Raw genomic sequence first — 9,753 nt, 5'->3', positions numbered from 1 at the left:
TTATTACTCACAAGATCCTGTGAAACAGGAAGTTAGTTAAGCAGAGGTGGAATTAGATCTCCCTTCAACCTGGCCTTCACTACTGGGATTTAAGATTTTCTATTTCTCGTTCCGTGGTACCGCCTACATTCCATTCCCCCTCCTCCCGGGAGGTGGCGCTCTAGGGCACTCGTGAGGCCAGGCTGGGAGGCGGGACTTTGTGCCTTTAAGGGAGCCCTTCCGTCCCCCGCCCGGAAGACTGTTAATTGCTGCTGTGAGTCGGATGCAGCGTGGGTTGATGGAGGTAGGGTGCCGCTTTCTGGAGCCTTCGTGTCGCCAGGGTCGGGCGAGCGTCACGCGGAGGTCTGTTTCCCAGGTACGTAAGTGCGCGCGCTGCCGGGACCGCAGAGAGAGGGCCCGGGAGGAGAGCTCGAGTCCGCCCTCTGCGGGGGTCCACCGGCCCCAAGCTGCGTGGCTTTGGGGCATCTGCAAAGTGGGTTATTAGCCTGTAGCTCGTGGAGTGGTGAGGATCCTACACATGTAAAGCGTGGAAGCAGCTGTCTGGTGGGACAGCGCTTGATGAGAGTCCTCTGCCGTTGTTATTTTAGGACCTGGAGGTGGAGTGGGAGGGAAGAGGGGGGCTAGGGAAGATGTGGCTGAGTAGGTGTGTGGGAAGAGGGTCCCGAGCCCCTCACGCAGCCCGTGTGACAGGCTCACTTTTTGCCGTGTCGCGCATGGCAGTAGTGCAGCCTTGCAGGTCTGAAGGGACCCGAAGAGCCATGGGTGAGCTTGGGAAGTTGAGGCTGCCTTGTCTAGGGGCCTTTCTGAGGTCGTAGGTTCCACCAGCGCTCTCAGGCTGCCTCGGTTTGTTTGAGGCTCTTAGGTTCCTTTCTCCTCTCGTTCATTTATTCCTGGATTTGTTTTTTCAGCGTACTTGTACTGTTATACCATGTAGCAAATACCCAGGCACTGGGGCTAAACAAAGTCCCTTTCCCATGAGGACTATTAGAGCAGCTTTTAATCAAACAGTTTTATCTTTAAATATGTAGTTACAGGTTGCATGGGTGTTCTGGAGAAAGCATCCAGGGTGTTGTGGGAGGATAGAGTTGGGGGAATTGAGAGAGGCTTTCTGACTTGAAATCTGAAGAATGAGTAGGATTTTGTAGGTGGGTAGCAACGGCACTTGTACTCATTTGAAACAGAGAGTGTGCAGAGGCCCCTTGATGAAAAAATGCATGGTGAGGAAGAACCTAGAGAGGGGTCAGTGTGATTGGAGCCCAGGAACTAGAGATGAGCTAGAAACTTGTGTGCTGTTTTAGCAGGGATGCAGCCACCTTTAGGAGGCTTGATTGCTCAATTTGCATCAGTACAATCATTCCTATGGAAGCAAGTGTTTTTTTCACAAAGACTCACTAAGCGCCTCCTCGATTCCTTCCACTGTCCTCTCTGGTTATGGAAAAGAGAATGACTGCAGCAGCCAGACACCAGTAACTCAGAATGGCCCTCAGACAGCTTGCAGTGTAGTGGAAGAAATAAGACTATACATAAAAGCCACAGTTCAAGTGAGGCTGACATGCCAGAGAAGCATATTCATTCACTTAACAAGTATTTACTGGCATTCACTGGGTGATGGGTATTTTGCACAGTCATGAGGGTACGGGAATGTACAGAGCTTACAGAATAAACTGATAAAATGCAATGGCAGTTCCAAGGGGAAAGATTTGTGCTTACTAAGACCCTGGTGCCTTTGCTTGCTTTCGGGTACACAGGAGAGGAGTGGTGCAGAAGTTGGACTTCGAATTGGATGGGGGGTGGAGAGGGCGAATCAAGCTGTTGGCCTTGGGCAAGTGGCTCTTTCCTGAGCCTCAGTTTCCTGAACTCCAAAATAGGGAGAACAGAAGAATAAAACACGTAGCACCATGTCTGTCAGGAGTCTGCACTCAGTAAGTGAGCCCTGCTGTTATTTTTACTGTTAATAAAGAAAAAGGGATGATGTGGCTACTTATAGTTTTAGAGCACTTTGTATTTAATAAAGCCCTTTTGCTAAATTTATTTTTATTAAACACAGTACATTTTCTGGAAGGTACTATACTTCGCAGACAAATAAGATTCAGTCCCTGGCTTTGGGGAACTTGAGTTTAGTATTGAGAGTACAGCCTAGAATATGGGGCATGTGTAGTCTACAAATATGTAATTATAATACCTAAGAGTAATGATTGAAGCTGATTCCTTGCCACCTAACTTTATCCCCTACCACTCTCCTTGTTCATTCTATGGCCTCCTGGTTGTTTCTCATACACTTCCTGTCCCAGGACTTTTGCACTTGCTATTCATTTGTCAGGAAGCCTCTTCCCAGTTGTCTGTGGTTCTCTCCCTCGTGAGGTTCAGGCTGTGCCAAATGCTACCTTTTCCGTGGGGCTTTCCCTAGCTACTACTATTGCTAAAACCACACCCTGGACCCATAGCCATCCTGTCCATTATGGTTGGTTAGTTAGTTTCAATGTAGCACTTATTATCTGGTGGTAGGCTACATACTCATTTGTTCTTTGTTAACTGCTTCCCCGAAGAAAGTATACTCCTTTGAGGATACTTTTCAGTCTCCCAGGAACCTTGGAGGCTGTTGGTCACATTCAGACCTTTGAGAAGACCAGTGTGACGAGTGGTTCTCGTTTCCCAGGATGGACTTCCCCAGCTCCCTCCGCCCCACATTGTTTATGACTGGTCCTCTCGGTGTGAGCAATGTCCCAGACGTGTCCTTCACGTGCAGCTGGAGAGATGCATTGACCCTGCCAGAGTCCCTGCCCCAGAACTCCAAGGTGAGGATGGCGGGGAGAGTCCTGGCAGCTCTGGAGTGGGTACCTTCCCTTGTTTCGAGCATTTATACCAGTTGGCAGGAGTACAGAGTGGTGCATCTGCTAAGACACAGGCTGAACCAGAATCTCCTTCTTTGTTTGGGGTCCATGGGACAACCTACCATCCACAGAGGGTTTACTGAGTGCCAGCTGTTGGCTTGCTTTTTCTTACCTCTCTCCCCAGACTCACTGAACAGCCAGATACCTCATTGGTCCTGGGACTCCAGTGTGAATAAGTCCTGGGGAACTTAGAGTTTGATTGAGTGAGAATAGACAAGTGAACAGTCCAAAGGCAAAATCATTACAAAGTGTGATAGTAACTTTGAGTGAAGCCAAAAGTATGCCGAAACATCACATTAGGGTGAGGCGGGGAGGAGAGGAGAGGAGAGACGAGACTTCCTGGGACAGGATGCCGGCTCTTTCCCTGGAAGCCTAAGCCAGCTGCCTGCTACTTGGAGACAGGCTAGCTAAGTATTACTCCAGGCAGAGATAAGTGGGTGAGGAAATTAAAAGAGATGGTGGGGACCAGGGAGGGAGCAGTGGGGATTCCTTGACAAGGAAGGACTGAAAAGTTAGATAAGTCCCCTCAGGGAGCCTGGCTTGCCAACCCTTCCATCTCCTACATGTTTGAGCCGAGCCATCCCCAGCCCTGCAGCAGGCGGAGTAGAGTGGCCTGTGGGTACCCCAAGTAAGTGACCATGAGATGTCCTGAATAGAAATAAGAATCTGGCAGGATTTGGGTCAGCCGGTAAGGGTGAAGGGGTTCCCTTGAGAGCCATTACAGCCTGGAGGTCAAAAGCACAGGCTGGAGTCAGGCTCTTGGGGTTCACACCCAGTCCCTCTCTTTACTGGCTGTTACCTGGGACAAGTGCCTCCATGTTTTCATGAGTAAAATGATGATCATCGTACCAACTGGGCAGGCTCCTTGTGAGGACTGAATGCATTAATAAAAGACAAGTGCTAGTGACAGTGCCTGTCTTGGAAGTGTGCTCATTGTTATGTTGTGGTCATGCTTGTGTTTCCGTAGCCTGGGGCGTCACACTTGGCCAAGGGCCTGTTCTGGGAGCCGGACACCCCTGGGCCCCTTCCCTTGCTGCCTCCTGGTCCTGGTAAGGGTTTTGGTCTTTGGGGTCCCCCTCCCAAGCTGCTCCCCTGTTGCTTCTCTCCTTCACCCCTCCCCTTCCCTAAGATCTTTCCTCTCCCTGCTGATGCCCTCCACCCCCATTGTTATTGGCTACCTCCAGTCACGTGGGACATGACTGGCCCCTTCCTGGTCCCCAGGACAGACCCCTTCCCCAACCTCACTCTTCCCTCAGATCCCTGGGACCCTGGCCTGACTGCCGAGGACCTGCTTTTCCGGGGAGTTCCCAAGTTCAGGAGACAGCCCAAAGCTGTGCTGGATGTTACTGAACAGGTGAGTGGCCCCACCGTGGACAGTGCTATGTGAGTGGGGCCGTTTATTGACCTGGTGTCCTCTTCTTCCACAGTTCAGCCGGTTCCTGTGGGACCATGGGGACATAGCCTTTGCACCCCTGGGGAGACTGATGCTGGAGAACTTCAAGCTGGAAGGAGCACGGGTGAGTAACTGGTCAACCAGGAGAGGGACTCCCATTTCACACCAGGGTGAGCCTGCGGGCGTGCAAGCTTGACAAGGCCTTTCCACGCAGAGCTACTCTAAGAAGAAGACAGTGGTCAGTGTGAAGAAGATACTCCAGGACCTCGGTGGACACCAGCCCTGGGGGCAAGTGGCTAGTGAGAAAGGACGGGCGGGCAGACCTAGCTGGTGGTGGGGCGTGGAAGGAGCCAGACAGGGCTGGATCCAGGTTTCCATCACAGTTGCTCCCCACCCTGTGCAGTCATGAGCCGTGGTACTCAGACAGAACTCCCAGCTCCATTAGCCTAAGGGGATTTAAATCCATGGGCTGCAGGCGTGGCTGCATCCAAGTTTTAAAAGAATGTTTAAAATAGGGTTCTGTCTCTTTATTTTCTCATCCATTTGCCTCTGCTTGGCTTAATTCCTGGACAGTTTTCAAGTGCAGCAAGATGGCTTATGATTCTAATAAAGAGCCAGTGACTCTTCGTGAGGCACCATCAGAAGTCCCAGGAAGGGTGTTGCTGGCTTGGCCTGGGTGTCGTGCCCATCTGTGAGCCAGTCACTGGTCAGGGTGATGGAGTACTTGAGGGTCCAGGTCTAGGTCACGTGACTGCCTCGGGAGCATGGGAACAGGGCGGGGGGAAGGAGTTCCTACAGGAAGAAAGTCTAGGTAGATTAAAAAGGTGTCTGCTACAGCTGGCCTCCCTAGGGATGGTATCCAGTCCTCCTCATCACTGCTACAACCTGACCCTTCTGCCATTCTCTTGTCCCCAGGTGTCCTTGGGCTTATTTCAGCCACCGACAGCGCCGGTTCTCCATCCTAGGGGACCCGGTCCTGGGAGAGTCGGTGTCGAACCTCCTGGGGGAGCTGCTGCATGAGGAGCTGGCAATGCGGTGGGAACAGCTGCTCCTGGACGATGCTTTCACCGGAGGGGCGTTGGCCTGGCTGCCTGGGAGGACGCCCCCGGCTGGGCAGCTGATCTACCCTGCAGGAGGTGCCTTGGACAGGCTGTGTATCCTTTCTCCCGGGCAGGCTCCCCGCCAGCTCCCGCTGGTGGAGGAAGTGCTCTGGGCAGGTCCGGGGAAGGGCAGGAAGTTGAGGGATCTGCAGTGACTAAAGCTCATGCACTTATCCTTAGCGAGAGGCCCAGATTTCCAAAAGGTCCGTCTGACCCCAAGTGGTAACCCTCGGATCCTTGGGGACCCTGGCCACATCCAGCTCCGGGGACCTGTCCGGCAGGTGGTGACCTGCACTGTGCAGGGAGAATGTAAGGCCTTTAGATATCTTCCTCCCGTGCTGACTGACCTGCTGCCTGACCCTGACCCTCTCCGTCCCCTCCTCAGCTCTGCTGGCTGTCCGCTCTGACTACCACTGTGCCCTGTGGAAGGTCGGGAAGCAGGGGCAGCCAGCCCCCCTCCAGGTGCTGCAGGTTGAGAAGGGGGCCACAGGGATCAACCTCAGGTAAGGGGGCTGAATCGGGCTGGTTGGCAAGGAGCTAGGCATGGGAGGAGGGGGTGGCCCAGCAGTAATTATGCTTATGCCCTGTAGCCCTCACCTGCCCGGGGAGCTGGTTGTGTGCAGCCGTTCAGGAGCCATCTGTCTGTGGACACCCCAGGGCAGGTAATGTCGCTTTCCCGAAAACCCTCCGCCCCCACCAACAGCTCTCCCTGAACTGCTGCCCGCACTCCCCGCACGGCGTGTCCTGGACCCAGGGCCAGGTTGCCCCGCGTCTTCCCCCCACCCCCCATTAGCTCATCTTCCCCCTCACGGCTCCCCTGTCTCCCCAAGGCTTCAGCAAATCTACAAGGATCCTGAGACCCTTGTGTTTCGAGACCCTTCTCCCTGGCGTTGGGCAGACTTCACTGCCCACCCTCGGGTGCTGACTGTGGGTGACCGCACTGGAGTGAAAATTATTGACACTCAGGTGAGGCGTGGGGGATTGTCACACGCTCAGCAGTGGGACAGAACAGATACACAGGGTGGTGACTGGCGTGGGGACCTTCCCCAGGGCATGGAAAGCAACAGGGCCAGGGACTCCGACAGACTGGTGGAACCTCAGACCCCTGTCTGTGGAGGGCCGACCTGGCTTGCTCCCGCAGGGCCCACCAGGCTGTGGTTTGCTGCTTTTCCGCGTGGGTGCGGAAGCGTCGTGCCAGAAAGGGGAGCGTGTCCTGCTAACCCAGTACCTGGGGGAGGGCAGCCCTGGTTCTCTGCAGCCCACACTGCATCTCGTCTGTACCCAGGTGAGTGACACCTTCCCCCTCCTGCCCCTGTGCACTGTCTCAGCCGGTTACTAGAGAGGGTCCTGGGACAAGTAACTGCAGGAGAAATAAGAATCACAAAACCGTGATGAGTCTGTGGCTGAAACATGCCAGCAGGCAGGTGGGAACAGCTGCGCAGGGGTGCCAGCTGAGCAGGGCTTTAAGGTGCCAGTGGGGATGGACCAGGTAAGGAGGACAGGCTTGGGGTGGGGAGCAGTCTTTGCATATCTGGACACTTCCCTGTGTGCTCAGGAAAGGGAGGAGGTCTAAGGGTTCCCGACGGTCTGCCCTTCCTCCTTTGCCCCCCCCCCCCAAGTCCCCAGAATGTTAGTGTGTCTCAAGCATAGATTCCAGGGTCTGGTGAGCCAGTAGAGCAGCGGTTCTCAACCTGTGGGTCGCGACCCTGGCGGGAGCTCCTAAAGCTATCGGAAAATGCATAATGCATATCAGGTATTTACATTCCGAATCATAACTGCAGCAAAATTACAGTTATGAAGTAGCCACCAAAATTATTTTTTGGTTTGGGGTCACCGCAACATGAGGAACTGTATTGCGGGGTCACGGCTTAGAAAGGTTGAGAACCACTGCAGTAGAGGCTGAGTGAAAGCCAGGTGGGGTTCTATGAGGTAAGACTTCGCACCTCTCCTGAGATCCCTGTCAGGATGAGGGATGGTGCTGCCCGCTCGGGAAACGCCTCCTGTGCGGACTGGGTATGTGAAGGTGGAGAGGTGGTCAGGGCCGGTCACGGAGTGTGTGACCACTCGGGGTTTCCACTCATCCTGGGTCCGTGTGGGGCCCCCCAGACAGACATTTCTCATCCGACCATTCTTCCCTGTCTCAGTCTCATCCCTTCTGTCTTGTTTCTCCTGGGGCCCCAGTTCTCGCTCTACCTGGTGGATGAACGTCTCCCCTTGGTTCCCATGCTGAAGTGGGACCACGGCCTCCCTTCTGCTCCTCTGCTGGCCCAGCTGCTGCCTTCCCCCCGCCCTGGCTGCCCGAGGCCGCTGATCCTCGGAGGCTGGGGTGGGCAGCTGCGGCTGCTGCACATCACAGGTGAGGGTCCGGTGAGGGCCAGAAGCGTGCAGAGGATGGGTGGGGCTGGAGCCTGGCCCGGACCTCAGCTGTCTGTCCTTCCTCCAGGGGAAGGGGTCTCCATGCCCCGGATGGCAGGGCCCCCTCAGTCTCTCCCTCCCAGGAGTGACTCTCTCTCCGCATTCCCCCTGCTGGAACCCAAGAGTCAGTGGCAGCTGGAGGAACGTCTACAAGCACCAAGCATAGGTGTGCTGGGATGAGGGAGTGAGTTTGGGGGGCCGCACCCCCATGAGGCCACGAGGTCATCATCACTCTTGTCTCCAGGTCTGGCCACCACCATCGCGCCCTCTGACTCCGCACCAGTCCTGTGGCTCTTCCAGCTCTCAGCAGCTGGAGACATCTTCCACCAGCGCCTCCACCTCCGGGAAGACCCCGAGCCCAACTTTTCTGCCCCCACGGTTTCCTGGAGCCCTCGGGCCACTGCTTGCTGCCGCAGGTGGCTGAAGGCCCTGCTGGAGGTGCCACCGGCTCCCCCTGTGTGGACCGCACCCACTTTTTCCCACCGTCATCTGCTGGGCTTCAAGGAGCAGCAGAAGGTGGAGGGGAAGGTGCCAGAGGGTCTCCGGGCGGCCATGGCCACAGGGCGTGTACTGCAGCAGAGGGACCTGGGCTTGTTCCCCACAGCAGAGCCACCCCCGGCCCCCGAGCCGGGCCCCAAGGATGAGCTCAGTGAGCGGTTGGAAGCGGCCTGGGAAGGGCCCGCGGCTGCCTGGTGGGAGCGGCGGCTGGGCCGGAGCTCCGGGCCCCAGAAAGCACGCAAGCGGCCTAAGCGTCGGACGCAGCTGTCCAGTACCTTCTCCTCGCTCAGTGGCCACCTGGACCTCTCAGGTGCCACCAGCCCCCCTCACAGCCCAGACCGGAGGTTCCCTGTGTCCACGCCTCAGTCCCAAGTGACCTTGCCCTCCCAAGAGTTGACCCAGGATCCGTCAGCCTGTGACGTTCCCTCAGAGCAGCAGCAGACCCTCCGGGACTGTATGGCCAAGCAACCTCTTCAAGGGGACACCCCAGAAGGTGCCTCTGCACCCCCCTCCCAGACCTCCAGCAACCGGGCCACCACCTCCAGGCAGCGGACCCTTCTGGATGGCACAGCTGAACTGCCATGCCAAAGGGACACCCTGGGCAGTACCGCTGTGCCATCTTCACAGACCTCCAGCATCCGGGCCACCCCCTCTGGCCCTCGGCTGCACCGAAAGAAGCCCCGCATGGGCTTCTGAGCGCCCAGGAAGCTGCTCCCCCACTCTGGGGAGCCTTGTCCTGGACCAGCTGTGACTTCTGTGACTAAAACTCAGGGCATGGAGAGGGACCAGTCTCAGGGTACAGACTTCTCCGGCTCCTGAAGGCCGCAGTGACTGGGAGACATTCGGAAATGATGTCAGCCATGCTGGAGGAATAGGAACAAGTGTTTCTCCTGGGGTTTCTTCTGCCTGAAGACACTCCCAAAGGCAGGTTGACAAGGCTCCAGTGGTTCTGTCTTGAAGGTGTGTCATTAGGGTTCCCTCCAGCAGGCAGTGCTATGCTTGAAGTAGGGGCTTCACTCAGGCAGGGTGTTTCCCTGTGTCCCCCGGTGACAGGGTAACAGTGCCAGCCCCTACTGTGGTTGGTGACAGTGGGACGAGACACTGAGCAGCTGCCGGTGTGGCGGTGTCCGGTGGGCATCGGCAGCTTCTGGGGCTAGTTTGTGTGTGTTAAGCAAATTCTACCATGATTTGACATTTTGTAGGAGACAGTTTGGACCCACCTTTAGGGATTGAATAAACTTGTCACCTGAGTGTGGTTTTGAATGATAAAAGTTTTAAGACTGGGTGGGAGATGTCCACTTACATAGCTTGTGATGTCTAATGCGGAAAGTTCACTTTCTCAGACGGCTCTCCTGGGAGGAGAACACCCACCTGACATTTCCCAGGACACCAGGGTCTGTTTTAGATGCCTCGTCACACGTGGAGCAAGGAATGGTCTCATCTCAAGGTACCCGGT

The 9,753-nt window shown here is 55.7% G+C and overlaps 1 protein-coding gene across 1 annotated transcript; it reads left to right on the top strand.

Moving 5' to 3' along the window:
• Positions 1-263: 263 nt before the first annotated feature.
• TAF1C (TATA-box binding protein associated factor, RNA polymerase I subunit C) lies at positions 264-9,576 on the top strand. The gene is made up of 15 exons (XM_066349243.1): positions 264-342; positions 2,657-2,795; positions 3,859-3,940; positions 4,148-4,245; positions 4,319-4,408; positions 4,499-4,572; positions 5,200-5,438; positions 5,577-5,693; positions 5,770-5,887; positions 5,975-6,046; positions 6,215-6,350; positions 6,526-6,669; positions 7,566-7,740; positions 7,828-7,965; positions 8,044-9,576. The coding sequence occupies exons 1-15, from the start codon at positions 278-280 to the stop codon at positions 8,991-8,993; spliced, it is 2,637 nt and encodes an 878-aa protein (XP_066205340.1). The 5' UTR covers positions 264-277; the 3' UTR covers positions 8,994-9,576.
• The last annotated feature ends 177 nt before the right edge of the window (positions 9,577-9,753 follow it).

This window comes from Saccopteryx leptura, chromosome 9, assembly GCF_036850995.1.
Source record: "Saccopteryx leptura isolate mSacLep1 chromosome 9, mSacLep1_pri_phased_curated, whole genome shotgun sequence".
Classification (NCBI taxonomy): Eukaryota; Metazoa; Chordata; class Mammalia; order Chiroptera; family Emballonuridae; genus Saccopteryx; species Saccopteryx leptura.
Note: the sequence above shows the minus strand (reverse complement) of the source record. Positions and strands in the feature narration are given on the sequence as shown.

Excerpts from the sequence above, each read along its gene's own strand:
- TAF1C (XM_066349243.1), top strand. The coding sequence starts at position 278 with ATGGAGGTAGGGTGCCGCTTTCTGGAGCCTTCGTGTCGCCAGGGTCGG. Across the intron at positions 5,439-5,576 it reads AGGTGCCTTGGACAGGCTGT|ATTTCCAAAAGGTCCGTCTG; the intron begins GTATCCTTTCTC and ends CGAGAGGCCCAG. Across the intron at positions 5,888-5,974 it reads GCCACAGGGATCAACCTCAG|CCCTCACCTGCCCGGGGAGC; the intron begins GTAAGGGGGCTG and ends TATGCCCTGTAG.